The sequence below is a fragment of the Agrilus planipennis genome, unplaced genomic scaffold (genome assembly GCF_000699045.2).
Source record: "Agrilus planipennis isolate EAB-ADULT unplaced genomic scaffold, Apla_2.0 scaffold14, whole genome shotgun sequence".
Lineage (NCBI taxonomy): Eukaryota > Metazoa > Arthropoda > Insecta > Coleoptera > Buprestidae > Agrilus > Agrilus planipennis.
In genome coordinates this window covers 1,295,846-1,309,715 of record NW_020442313.1, presented here as the reverse complement: position 1 = coordinate 1,309,715, position 13,870 = coordinate 1,295,846, and the positions used below count along the sequence as shown (strand labels likewise).

Sequence of the window (13,870 nt, the reverse complement as noted above, 5' to 3'; positions counted from 1 at the left end):
ATACAACCCATTTTTCGTCCCCAGTGATGATGCGCTTCACAAAAGGGAAATCTATTTTGTATTTTACATTTGAAATAACAAATCAAAAAAGTATTTGCATTTTGTATTTAAATACATTTAAAAAAAACATTTTGCACATCTCTAGTGCCTACAAACACCATACTGATCCACTGATATTTACTACTAAGATTACGAAATCAATCCTAACAAATGTTAATATTTGAATGCACTTAAGTGTAAGTACCTATCTCTGTACAAGAGTTTATGAAAAAACAAAATGTTGTCAACCTTCGACGAAATTATTGCAAAAGCAGTACCTACATGTATTGATGACAATACTTACGTAATAGTTGTAAGTGCCATATTTGGCTACTAATGTGCATCAACGACTAGTATTTATTTAGACCTTCACCTATTTAGCCTTATACATATACTATCTATTAAAATAAAATGCATTTTGCAATTCATTTTTTAATCCATCAAAGTTTATTTCCATAAGAAAGATGAAAGTGATCATTATCGTCATCATAGAAGGTCTTCGGTCCGAAAACTGATACAACTATTAGAGTCAATCTTCGCATTTCTAGAAAACTAGAGCAACCCACATCCCACAAGTTTTTAGGTCTACCTTTACCGCTCTCAACTTTTTTTTTGCTTCTAATATGTCCTTCACATGTGAGAAAGTGTTCTATCAACTTATCCTACACTTTCTAATACCTTCCCATTTGTAACCATTTCTAACCACGGTATTCTTAACATCCTCCTCGTCATCATCATCATCCTAAGGTCTTCAGTCCTAAGACGCATCTCCACTCTTTTCTATCCTGAGGTAATCTTCGCATTTCCCTTAAACTAGAACAACTCACATCCTTAACTATTTGCAAACAGTAATCTAATCTAGATCTACCTCTACCCCTCTAAACTCCTGTTTCTGCCTCTAATTTCTCTCTGACTAAATCTTCATGCCTAACAAGGCGTCCTACCAACCTATCTCCCCTATTTCTAATCGACCTCCATAGAGCCCTCTGTTTTTCCCATTGTATCTAATATCTCTTCCTTTCTAACATCTTCCTATTAGAACACAAATGACACACTTTGCTTCAATTGCAATAGTTAAATAAATGTACTTATAATGTATCGGGTTGTTCGGAAAGTCATTTCGTTTTTTTTGTGGAAATGAAAGACAGTTTTCGTATAATAAACAAATACTTTATTAAATTATATATTGACCGTTCTGGTCCAACACCTTTTGCCATCTTTCTGGTAGTAGCATAATTCCACGCTCATAAAATTTTTGGTCTTTGCTGGCAAAAAACTGATCGAGGAGGTTTTTGACCTCCTCATTTGAGGTGAAGGTTTTACCGTCTAAAAAATTTTGGAGTGACCGGAACAAATAATAATCCGATGGTGCCAGGTCTGGAGAATATGGTGGGTGTAGCATTGTATCCCATTCAAGCTGTAAAAGCTTTTGGCGAGTGACCAAACTTGTGTGAGGTCTCGCGTTGTCTTGGTGAAACACTACACCTTTCCTGTTGATTAGTTCTGACCTTTTCTGTTGAAGTGCATCATTCAGTTTGTCCAGCTGATGACAGTAGACTTCCGAATTAATCGTTGTGTTATCCGGTAAAAGCTAAAAAAAAACGATTCCTTTAAAATCCCACCAAACAGACAGCATCACCTTTTTTTGGTGAATATCGGCTTTGGAAATGGTTTGAGCCGGTTCATCTTTTTTGCTCCATGACCTCTTGCGTTTGACGTTGTTGTATACAACCCATTTTTCGTCCCCAGTGATGATGCGCTTCAAAAACGGATCATTTTCGTGACGTTTGAGAAGCGAATCGCAGACGTCAATGCGGCGACACAGATTTCTCTCTGTGAGAACATGGGGAACCCATACATCGAGCTTCGAGGATAATCCCAGGCCTTTCAAGTGGTCATAAACTGTTGAATTTGATAAATTTAACCTCAATCCGATCTCACGTGTTGTTATTCGCCGGTTCACATCAACTAATGCCTTTATCGCGTCTTTATCAGCTTCAACCGGCCTTCCCGAACGTGGTGCATCTTCGACATCAAAATTGCCGGATCGAAATTTAGCGAACCAGTTCTGGCACTGGCGTACTGTCAACACACCTTCTCCATACACATCAGTCAATTTCTTTCTGGCTTGAACAGCATTTTTACCCTTTCTGTAGTAAAACAGTAAGATATGTCGAAAATGCAGCTTATCGCTCTCCATATTTAAAAGGGCACCAACCAAAAACTACTGCGTAGAATTAATTGAAATTTTCCACACACAAGCCTTGCTATATGAGCTCTCAAAGCATATAAAAATTATACGGCTTAAATGTGAAGTTGGGTGCAAAAGAATACAATTAAATCCTCTGTCGGGAAAAAACGAAATGACTTTCCGAACAACCCTATATAAAAACTGTATTGTTTTAGTGCAATTGTAGCATAATTCTAATGGATTGGGAAAAAGGTGCGAGAGGTCCACAATATCCTGTAGCAGCAGCTAATACCGAACTGGTTGGAAGACAGTTAGGACTTCTATTACTGAAAATGGTAAATTTGGGCCTCAAACCCAAAGATATACACCTTATTGGATTTTCCTTAGGAGCACATGTCGCAGGTTGTGCTTCAGAAACGCTTAAAAAATGGGGACATATGATTGGCAGAATAACTGGTAGGTAAGAATGTGTCAGTGACATCTAAAGTACAACTTACAAATTCTTAACTAAGTACTGTACATCGGGAACAAAGGGCTCCTTACGGAAGAACAGACATACTTGTCACTTACTCCTGACGCTAAAAATGATATTATGCAGGGTGTTTATGCAGGAGGTGATAGGGCACTATAAAGCAAGAAAATTAAGTTAATATTTAGTAATCTGAAACTCCACCGTTTTCGAGATAAACGTATTTGAAAGGGGCAGTCCGGCCCTAGCAGGGCCACGCAGCGAAATACGGCATTGCAACGTCGCATTCTATTAACTGCAGCATCCGTGTTGCGCACGATGTTTTGTATTCTTAATACCATGTCGAGATGTTTAAATAGTACTGCATACCATCAGCGATGAACAAAGTAATTAGTTAATTTATTGCTATTGCAAAAGGCGTCTAAATACTATTATATCTAATAGCGTAGCAGTAAACTGTTGATATTTATTTTACTGGTTGTTCCGCAACCGTCACTGTTTACATTTTTTATCGATTTAGTTGCTTAAACTTCGGATTGCAACTTCGTGTGGTTTTTTTACAATTTTTTTTGTTCCTTTACCACCCTGCTTTACTCATTATGCAATTCCCTATTGCATTTAGTTAACACCATCCAGAACTTGCAACTTATTTCAAAAACACCCTATATACATACGTGCTTGAGTCACCTGTCGTTAATCAACTACCTTTCATCGGACGGTAAATGCCTACATACACAGTCATATAATGTTTCTGATGATTTCCGGAAAGCTTCTTATCAGTTCCTTTTATCGTGCAGTATATGTATGAGATCGACGATGATTTGCCGTTCTGCGTTGTCGACTATTAAAATGTACAGCTGTATCGATCACCGCCTCAGGCACACATTCGTAGCAATACATTTGACGAAAATAAGTATAATCCTTCTGTGTTTAAGATTATTTACTAGTCTCTAGGGCATTAGGATATATAGGATTTTATTACGTTTATATCGTATTTTCTAGCGATATTGCAAATGTGATGTTGACATTAATTTTTGTAGTCGATTTTAGTATGTCGATGACATAAAACAAACCTCTCAATAATTTGATAGTAAGTTGTAACACTTATATTCTAATAATTATTTGTTCTTTTTAAGGATTGGACGCCGCCAGTCCGCTTTTCAGGCATAACCATTTCAAAGAGAAAAGCAAAAAATTAGACAAGGGAGATGCTGAATATGTTGACGTTATACATACCGACGCAAGTCCGGTAATTTTAGTAAAAAAATGTTTATTTTAAACCAAAAAGATATACTTGTTCCTAAAATGGTTCAGCAGCTTGATTTGATATTCTACAAGCAACTGATGTATTAATGCATTTCAGTTTTTCATTGACGGGTTCGGATTATTGGAACCAATAGGTCATGTAGATTTTTTCCCGAATGGAGGTTTTGAACAACCCGGTTGTGTTGACGGAAGGGCTTCAATCGTTTTAACAACAATAGGTACAAATCATTTTTAAACCAAAAATTTAGCAAAGTAAAACACTTATAGCTCCATATTTTTTTGATATTGGGTCAAACTAATCGTTTTTAATGATCAACTGTTTCAATGTTTTTTTCCGATTGGGATTTTTCGGGTTTCCAAAATAATAACGAGCTTACAAAAATATAAACGATTACAATAACATTATTCCGAAATTATTGTTTTAGAAAGAACATTAACAGTGGAACTTGCCTGTAGCCACTTGAGAGCATGGAAATTGTTCTTAGAAAGTATACAAAGGGAAGCCGAAGGGGGCGGCTGCGAGTTTATAGCATACAGATGTCGAAATGGAGGATTTAAGAGCTTCCAAAGGGGACAATGTTTTCCTCAAATAGAAAAGTCATCTAGTCGTCTAGCATTGGATCCTTCTTACAGAACTGACGTAGGGAAATTCGGGGCAAATTCGTATGGAAAAGGGATAATGTATCTGGTAACAAGAGGCTCGTCTCCGTATTGCGGTAAGTAAACAGGCTAAAAAAAAGCTCTCAAAGTCAATCGACTTTCTATAAGCTACTGTATCAATAAAATGTTTAACAAAAGGAAAAGAATTATTAATAATTAAAAAATACATCGAAAATTTGTTTCCAACATGTCATAGTAGTACGTTTTCATTTTGCAATTTCCTCACTTTTTCGAGAACACGACTGTAGACAATTGATAACAATGACCGTTGTTAACCATATGAAATACTACAATCAATATGAATGCTATGACACTAAAACACTAAAAGAGGGCCGATAAATTTAAATCTTTTGGGTCCAATATCCGGAGGATCCGGCACTTTATTTAGAATCCGGATGGACACCAGATAATGGTACGCGGCGATGCCGGATAATAAAATTGATAATTATGATTGTACTGAAGTGAGTTGTTTGTCGTAAATTTTATTATTTACTGATTACTATTGGGATCCGTCAAATGGGAGGAGCCTAAAAACATGGCGCCGATTAGGGAAAATTTATCGTAGTTCCTATAGTGTACCGTGCAATTTCCAAGTTTTTAAATTACGATAAAATGATAAGTATTGATACAATATGTGATTGGGCTGACACAAAGCCTCGGAAAGGAAATTTCGTTGAAAGTGAGCGTGTTTTTAATGCCAATCACATTATAAAATTCGGAAATAACAAATCCGGAAGCTAGCCTTCAAATTCCGTCAAGTTTACTGTCTACTTTTTACAAACTTCGGATTTAAAAAGTGATTCACGTTATATAATTGGTGAGGTGATTCTGGGTGATTTAAGCAATATCATATCAATGACTTGCACGTGCAAAGCCGATTTAAGAGAACGTTGCAAACACATTATTGCAACTTTGTTGTATTGCAGCAGGTAGGTTCTTAACCTCAAAATACTTATATCGTATCATTAGAATTGTATTAAATCAATTACACAGGAATAAATAATTTCTCACTTTATAATTTTAGTATGACTCTAGTTTTAAATATTAAGGTTATGGCTGATGGTAAATACTTGCTGAAATATAATCATGTGCATTAAAATGACGTGAACAAATTTTTATTCCGAAATTCACTTCTTTGATACCTACTGCTTTCATCCAAGCTTCTATTAGTTTACTTTTTTCTCTAATTTTCCGAATATATTTTTTACATATATAAAACGGTTAGTTTTTATTAGTAAGTAGTTAATGTAGGTGAAGAGTGAAGATCTATGTCTAAAGTGCTATTGCAGCTTTTCACTGAACATATTAACTTTTTATTTGATTTAACTTTAGAAGAAAACTTCGTCGACTCCATCAAAAAAATTTTTACTTTTTTAACGTGTTTTATTATTTTAATAAACAATTTTACTATTTGCGTGCACAGTTCCTATGTAAATTTTTCCCTCATTCGAGTTATAAATTTTGCCACCAGATGGTGTATGCCCATTTGACGGATCCCAATAAGTACTAAATTATTCGTTATTATAGCCGAACCGTTACAATTCCTATCGCTTCTTAATATATCAGGCTTCCCAAAACCACTCGGTTATCCGGTATCAGGTAAAATCACTATCCGGTGCATTTTTAAATCAAATTCCAGTTATCCAGGCTACATTATCATGGTATATATAAAAATATCCTGACGCAAGTCTGCTCACACTGGAAAACTGCAATTTTGCACGATTAGCATTTAAGTTTTCTTTATTTTTCTTTGAATGTAAATCTTTAGATTTGTTACCAACACGTCTTACCATTCGGGTGTGCGAACCTACATCCTTTTTACTTTGTAACATTTAACGCTTATATCGAGTATTAATGTACAAGTAAATAAAACGTGAACTCGCTAACAAATTTGGTAACCTTTCTCAGTCCCCACAACGTTTTTTTAGAAATAAATAAATTTTTAAAAACAACCTTCGGAGGACTTAAAACAAAACGTTCCTAAGCAATTTGAAATAGCTTTAAAGCCTATTGAATTAGAAATTACAAAATACTTTTACAAAGTAATTCGTTTGCCAGCACCTATGTACATGTTCACTAGAATGCTTCGAAACCCTGAAAAGACTGAAACCAAATTTTCACGTACAAGTACTTATGCACTAAACTCTGCCCGCTACTGAGCCACTTTAATGTAATTGTTCTTTAAAATGTACTTCTTGTAGTTTCTGTTAATTAGTTCATACATTTATACCACATCATCATCATCATAAGGTCGTCAGTCCTAAGACTGGTTGGACACGTACCTCTACTCTTTCCTATCCTGAGCTAAACTTTGCATTTCCCTAAAACTACTATAGAACAGCCCACATCCTTAACTATTTGCGAACAGTAATCTAATCTAGGTCTACCTCTACCCCTCCTAACTTAATATTATATATTGTTTATCTATTAGGTTCCCAACTTCAAGCTTCTCTCAAATTATCGCAAAAAACTACAGCCGCTAAAGGTACTCTCTATATGGTCATCGAATACCTAAACTACACGGTATCGTTCTTGATAAATTGTCAGTAAGTTATTACTTGAAACTGAAAAAAAAATGAATATTGCGTACAATGCCTTTTTTATAATAGGTTATACGACTTCGTGACAAGTTCGAAAGAAATAAACGGATTGGCAGCAGCTACATATCAAACACTTACGGAAGATGTTCAAGAAGTAACTGCGACATTAGTTTACAACGGTGTTGAGTATATTAATGCCCAAAACTTAACAATATTCTCGGATTTATTTGTTGATAGAGTGATCCTAAGGGATATTTACGGGAACAGGTAAGTCCTTAACATTCGATATCTAAATTGCGGAACGAAACCTTTATGAATGGTTATTTAATGTGACATTTTCATAGTTTCTGGAGTTTTAAACATACCGACTAAAGTTATACCTTACTTTTTATATTTTTAATAAAAATAATTTTCAAAAAGTCACTACTTAAGTATTCCACTTCAGATTTTCTGGGATTTGAGTCTAAACTTATCAATTAATTTTTATTTTTTAATATTCATAATTTTTCAACATCATCAGAAGGTTGTTAGTCCTAAGACTGGTTGGACACGCACCTCCACTTTTTCCTATCCTAAGCTAATGTTCGCATTTCCCTAAAACTTTAACATCCTTAACAGTAATCTAATCTAGGTCTACCTCGTTCTACTCTTCTTGACACCTATTGCTACTTTTAATATGTCTCAAACTAGTCCTTCATGCCTGAAAAGGTGACCTACCAACCTCTCTGGCCTACTTCTCTTTGGGTTCCAAAACATTGAAGAATGTAATCTAACCTAACCTAACATAATCAGAAAAGAGCTTCATTTCTTGTTTTTAATAAGTTCTTCTACTTGAAGTAAACCAAAAATGTCTTTGTACTTCACAGTTACAGTTTGATTCACTAATTCAATTAATAATTTTAGTTGGAACTATTGTGGTCCCGAATTTCATTTAAAGGATAAACACAATGTACCAGTAGTTCTGATATTAAAGAAAAAGGATTGTGATTAACAAAAGAGTTCTAGTAAAATTATCAAATATTCTCATTAAGCAACTGAGGTAGAAGTAGTAGAAAAACGCTGCAGATGTTGCGTATAATTTATGTAAGAGAGAATGAGATGTCATCGTCACGAAAAACGGTACAGGGACAAAACAAAAGCTAGTTCGACAAACACGTATTAGACAATAATTGATCAAAAATTCTTACTTTTATGTTTATGTACCAAGATTTTGTACAAAAAGTTATTAATTTGTGCTTAATAAATTTTAATAATCTATCCTCTTTTATATTACTTAAAAACTAATTTTTATATGTTATACTATTGAAACACCCACTGTTATCATCCATAAAAATTAGATAATTATCGTCTTAGAAAAAATAATTAAAATAGTTTTTATAAAATTGATAGATTAAGTCCAAAAATTTGCCCGCATTTGACCTTTTTTTGGTCACAGAACTCTAAACAATGAACAGTTTTCTACAACATTTTTCAATACATAGTCAACTGCTTGCGAATAAAGACCTATTAAAAGGGTTCATTATAGGAGGTGAAACCTTTTAAAGTTTCGTTGGGTTCCTTGAATGTACGTCAAAATTTTTCAAACTACGACACTGGTCTATAGGATAATTTTAAAGGTGACCCAACTTTTTTACATCTCCATATCAATTTAAATTTAATACCCATAAGACGTGTTTAACACATTTCATACATTACATTGTTACTTTTATTGTATTAAAGTTTATAAAAATGGGTTCTTTCAATATTTTAGATAAATTAGGCAGCGGAACATTTGGGTAAGAAAAAAATATTGTTTTGTACTGTTTCACTTTTTCATTTTTCATCCTTATACCGACAATTTTGTTTGAAACAGAACAGTATTTTTATGTGAAAGAAAACACAACAAGGTGAAAATAGTTCTCAAAGAAATTAAAGTTGATATACACAGCAATCAGCTTCTCTCAGCAAAAAATGAAGTGTCCATTCTGAAATCCCTAAATCACCCCAATATCGTCCAATATTACGATAGTTACATCTCTAATGGAATATTTTATATAGTTATGGAGTATGCAAGTAAAGGAACCCTGCATGAATTATTAAACAATACAAGACCTAATTATTTACCACAGTCAGTAAGTGTCATCATTTTTTTTTTATTAAATTCGTATATGTATGCATTTAACCCATCAAGGTAAGTAATATTCCTAATTTTTTAAAAACAATCAAATGTATAACTCTAGATTTGGATTTGGGATCATGCAAGTAACGATCTTGATTTAGAAGAATTTATCTTGTCATGAGTACTTAATCATCATACATTTGCATCGTCGGTAGGTCGGTACCTAAACTCATCCTGCCTTTAATAAAATTGTATTTTACGTAGAGAACTAGGTAATTTTAGTTTAACTAGTTTATATTATTATTTATCAAAACTTTAATTTACGCCGCTAACATCCTACACAATAGTTGCAATAATTGAAAAAGACTTACCCAATGCCAAACATCATCCAGGACGCCATGTTGGGTACAGAAAGGTACTAACAAACAGTAGTACAATAACAGTCAATTTAAAATTTATGTGAAACCACACGTTTCCACGTTTAATTTGCCCGGAATGTTTCTAATAATTTAAGTAAACGATTCACTTAAGTACCTATATGTATGAAGCAAAAATCTCCTATTAAAAACCACACTTTCAGCTTTACCCACTCGTCTATCAGAACATGAACTACGAGATTCGATTAAGAAAAGAAGCAGCAGATTTTTACGTCAAATAAATTGATAAACAACTTCAATACGATACATAATTTCATTTTATTCCGAATACCTTCTGCCATCTTACCGAAATCTTACGAACTAACATTGTCATTTCTGCGCATGTCATTAGTGTCATTTCTAGCCATCTTTAAAACCCCGCGAAAATTACAAAAGGAAATATAAGCAGCCAAAGAATTCAAACTGAAAAGTAATAGAAAAGATTACAGTTAGTTGTAAATCGGACATTAACCGTATAATTATTTAATAACACTTAACACTTAAATTAATGAAATAACATTCATACGTGGATTAGTCCTACTAAATATAACTTTCTTATTTCATTTTTAACGTACCTGTATTTTCAATAGCTGCGTGTTTTAGACCATTATGTGCATCTTTTGTCAAATCTTAAACGCCTTAAATCATATCCACGAGAAGAACATTATTCACAGAGATTTAAAGGCTGAAAATATTTTTATGACTGGATTAAAAGGGGACGTTGTAAAAATTGGCGATTTTGGAATTTCAAAAACACTTTTCAAGTACTAAAAACTCCTTAAAGACATAATCGTATTAAAAGCTACAATTTACTCTGATTTTAGTGATGGGAAAGCACACACGGTAATAGGGACTACTAATTATTTGGCTCCTGAAATGTGTGACGGTCACCCTTATGATATAAAGTCTGATGTTTGGGCATTGGGGTGTTTACTGTATGAATTATGCGCACTAGAAAAAATGTTTGATGGAAGCGTAAGTTTTTCTAATTATTTATTAACCTTTTTTAAATTTTTACAAACAACAACAAAGTTAAGCGTCAGTCTGTACTGACCAAAAGTAGAAAAGAATAATTTCAAGTTATTTTTAGAACTTATAATGTGTTCAATCAAAAACTTAGGTAGACAAAGAATAAAAATCCTATTAAAAAGACAAAATAGGGTGCTTTTTGATTTAAAAGTAATATTTTACTTCAGATTTCAAATGTGGTATTAGCTGTTGCTTCTGGACACAGAAAACAAATAAATATTAATCTCTACGAAGACGGTTTACAAATTCAAACTATGATCGATGCAATGTTACAAAGGAATCCAACTGATCGTCCTGACACTTTAACATTAATGAAATATCCGGTAGTATTCACCACATATTACACCATAGGTACTTATTTAGGATGTATTCAACCATAACTATTTTAATTTTTGTACTACCTTTTTTTTAATATAGTCTCACTTATACACTCTCTTTGCTCATTAATAAGTAAATGGTTACTTTTAACAAAAAGAGACCATTTCTGTACTCGCAAACAATTAATTATGATGTTCGAAAAGGATTATTAAAAGTTATGAACAACACTATAGACGAGTGCGAAACGTCAACACCTGATACACAAAGGCTAGTTAGGACATGTTAAGAATAGAAACTGGATTAAAAAGAGGTAAATGAAGATCAGTCTTCACAATCAAATCAAAATCTGATTTAATATAGATTTATTAAAAATAAATAAATTGAATTAACATCTTTTATCAACATCATATTTGTACGGAACCGCTAAAATCACATATACAACTGCTGAAAAAAGAATTTCAAAAATACTGAAAGTAAACTGGTATTAATCACATAAATAAAATAAAAAAACCTTTGTGATTTATCGCTTCAACCTTTTCTTTATTTGTTATATCGATCTTAATAGTGTAGTATACAATTATTCTTATCAACTTAATACAATTAGCCACTTGATGATAATGAATCAATTTGTTGTCATTTATAATTAATGACAATTTAAAATAAAAAACAAAAAGGTTGTTCGAAGAGTGAGCTAATTGCTTTATCTTGCACAAATTATTATTACCTTAAGTCTGATCCATTTGCATGTCTTCAGTGTAATCACCTGAAAACCATAAATAATTACTTACATGGCACTTATTTATTACAATATTTAATGAAGACTTTCTTCCCAAATAAACACTTATTAGAACATACCATTTGGAGCAGTTCCATTCTGTTCTGTCTGGTCTGGAATTTGCCCTGCTTGTAACAATTTTTGCAATTTCTCAACTTCATGAAGTGTATTTGCTTTTGATATAGCTTCTCGGATCTTTTTAATCTCTTGCTCAGATAATCCTAAGAATAATAACAATCAATAAATTTAAAGCATTCTAAAGCAATTTATGTTCTTCTAAATAGCACTTACTTTGATTGGAACTTGGAATATTAGCACCAGGTACAAAAGTTTTGGATTTCTTGCTGTATTCTTTCTGTAACTCTTTACCTTTTTTACTTTTAAAGAGAGCTTTTGCTTCTTCTCTTTCTTTCATTTTAATCTTACGAAAATCTAAAAGCTTCAATTGTGGGAACTTATAAGCGACATATAGTCTATAATGAGGCTTTGCAGTAACTGGATTGTGTAATAAACTCAAACATGTAAGTTTCTCTAAAGATATTAATGGATCTAAATCTCCAAGCTCCTCTATGTGGTTGCCTGTTAAAATTATACTCTCTATATTTGGAACATACTCCTCCAAGTGTTCAGCAATACGTCTGCATGCAAAAAGAATATTGTACAAAGTGTTACTTCTATGCAGTTCTATAATCATCAGTGAAAACAACTTACACTATTCGGTTATTGTTTAGAAGTAAGCATTTTAATCTCTTTAAATAAGGGAAGCCATCCAACTTTCGAATATCATTATCAGAGAAATCTATTGTATCAAACTGATCTCCTGTGGCCCCTAAATTTTCAATTTCGGGAATTTTATAACCTACAAAATATCGTGTCGTTTACCAAGAAAAACTCAGAATTTATTGCTCACCTCTCAAATCTAATTCTCTATCTTTGACAGGATTTATGTACTGCATCGAGTTCTGAATTATTTCTGCAGTTAATTTCACCATGATTAGGTATTTAATAAAGTAATTAAAATTTGAAGAATACGAATATATTTTTAAAATTTTTAAGGTTAGGTAGTTAGGCAGTGTTTTTAAAAAGGAATGGCGTCCTATGATGGCGTCATCGTTCATGTAGCATTTCCACACAAGAGGTCGCGCAGTGCATCAATTTCAACACTATTTCTAAATTAATAATGTTTTTGTAAATAGTAATTATTGTAAATTACACATATAATTATTTTAAAAATAAATGCATAAAAGTGTTCGTTTAATAAATGGGTCTTATCTTTACTCAATTATGAAAGTGTATTATCAGGCGCGAACAATATTTTCTTTTAAAATTAGTACACAAGTGTAATGAAAATTAATGGAAATGTGGATTTCCAAATACCTATCATGGACTAGAGGTAAGAAAATGTTTTTCATTTTATGTACAGAAATGCATAGATAATTACTAAAACCCAAGGGAGATCAAAACTCACATACTATAAGTAGAAAAGATAAACAGTGTTTTACAAAATAAAAAAAGAGAAAAATCGAACAATGTTACACTATATGTAAAAAAAAAATACGGTTATGTATTATTAAGTCTGAATTGAACTGAATATAGTTTCCTAAAAATAGAAAAGCTTTTTTTGGTTACTTTATATTTCATTCTTTCCGTTAAAAGCTTTACATTTAGGTATTTGCAGTAAGTAATTGGGAAAAATCATTGACCCAGGGTCCCCAAAATTTAGTCATCCTTATTATAAATGCTTAAAGTGTGGGAAGGATAGTATTTTAAAATGCAACATAAAGGACAATTTACACGTATTTACTTAAAATCCAATTCAAGCAGATAATTTAAATAAATTTGTGTATGCGAAATGGCTAACATGAATTTACAACGCTAAGTATTTACGTTTGATGAATATCTTAATTTTAAAGTATTTTGCTTTCATAAAGATGTTCAGTGAAATACGCATATACAAATATGGAAGGAGGAATATAAAGGTTATCACGAATTATCCTTAAGATAAACCCAAGTGCAGTGGATTTCCCCATAATTTTTTAAAAATTAACCAATCAAGGTTAGAGCCTTCG

At 32.7% G+C, this 13,870-nt stretch overlaps 3 protein-coding genes across 3 annotated transcripts in view; 2 read left to right on the top strand and 1 right to left on the bottom strand.

Moving 5' to 3' along the window:
- Positions 1-8,366, top strand: part of LOC108737371 (pancreatic lipase-related protein 2-like) — a 17,270-nt gene extending 8,904 nt beyond the window's left edge. The window contains exons 3-9 of the mRNA XM_025980064.1: positions 2,446-2,686; positions 3,836-3,948; positions 4,063-4,183; positions 4,391-4,681; positions 7,057-7,171; positions 7,235-7,432; positions 8,069-8,366. Coding sequence (XP_025835849.1) covers positions 2,446-2,686; positions 3,836-3,948; positions 4,063-4,183; positions 4,391-4,681; positions 7,057-7,171; positions 7,235-7,432; positions 8,069-8,156 — 1,167 coding nt within the window. The 3' untranslated portion in view covers positions 8,157-8,366. The remainder of the gene's footprint in view (positions 1-2,445; positions 2,687-3,835; positions 3,949-4,062; positions 4,184-4,390; positions 4,682-7,056; positions 7,172-7,234; positions 7,433-8,068) is intronic.
- Positions 8,367-8,833: 467 nt separating this feature from the next.
- On the top strand, positions 8,834-11,136 carry LOC108737761 (serine/threonine-protein kinase nekl-2-like). The gene is made up of 5 exons (XM_018470857.1): positions 8,834-8,940; positions 9,018-9,276; positions 10,283-10,443; positions 10,504-10,654; positions 10,876-11,136. The coding sequence occupies exons 1-5, from the start codon at positions 8,894-8,896 to the stop codon at positions 11,086-11,088; spliced, it is 831 nt and encodes a 276-aa protein (XP_018326359.1). The 5' UTR covers positions 8,834-8,893; the 3' UTR covers positions 11,089-11,136.
- A 488-nt stretch (positions 11,137-11,624) lies between these two features.
- On the bottom strand, positions 11,625-12,895 carry LOC108737465 (U2 small nuclear ribonucleoprotein A'). Its single transcript, XM_018470325.2, has 5 exons — positions 12,712-12,895; positions 12,513-12,660; positions 12,093-12,439; positions 11,882-12,022; positions 11,625-11,789 (listed from the first exon to the last, which is right to left on the bottom strand). Exons 1-5 carry the CDS (start codon positions 12,791-12,793, stop codon positions 11,752-11,754), a joined length of 756 nt encoding a protein of 251 aa, XP_018325827.1. The 5' UTR covers positions 12,794-12,895; the 3' UTR covers positions 11,625-11,751.
- Between the last annotated feature and the right edge of the window lie 975 nt (positions 12,896-13,870).

Bases quoted from the DNA above. Each gene is read 5' to 3' on its own strand.
- LOC108737761 (XM_018470857.1), top strand. From the start codon at position 8,894: ATGGGTTCTTTCAATATTTTAGATAAATTAGGCAGCGGAACATTTGG. The intron at 8,941-9,017 runs GTAAGAAAAAAA...TGTTTGAAACAG, and splicing joins TTAGGCAGCGGAACATTTGG to AACAGTATTTTTATGTGAAA. The intron at 10,444-10,503 runs GTACTAAAAACT...CTCTGATTTTAG, and splicing joins ATTTCAAAAACACTTTTCAA to TGATGGGAAAGCACACACGG.
- LOC108737465 (XM_018470325.2), bottom strand. From the start codon at position 12,793: ATGGTGAAATTAACTGCAGAAATAATTCAGAACTCGATGCAGTACATA. The intron at 12,661-12,711 runs GTGAGCAATAAA...GATATTTTGTAG, and splicing joins TAGAGAATTAGATTTGAGAG to GTTATAAAATTCCCGAAATT. The intron at 12,440-12,512 runs GTAAGTTGTTTT...TTTTGCATGCAG, and splicing joins CTAAACAATAACCGAATAGT to ACGTATTGCTGAACACTTGG.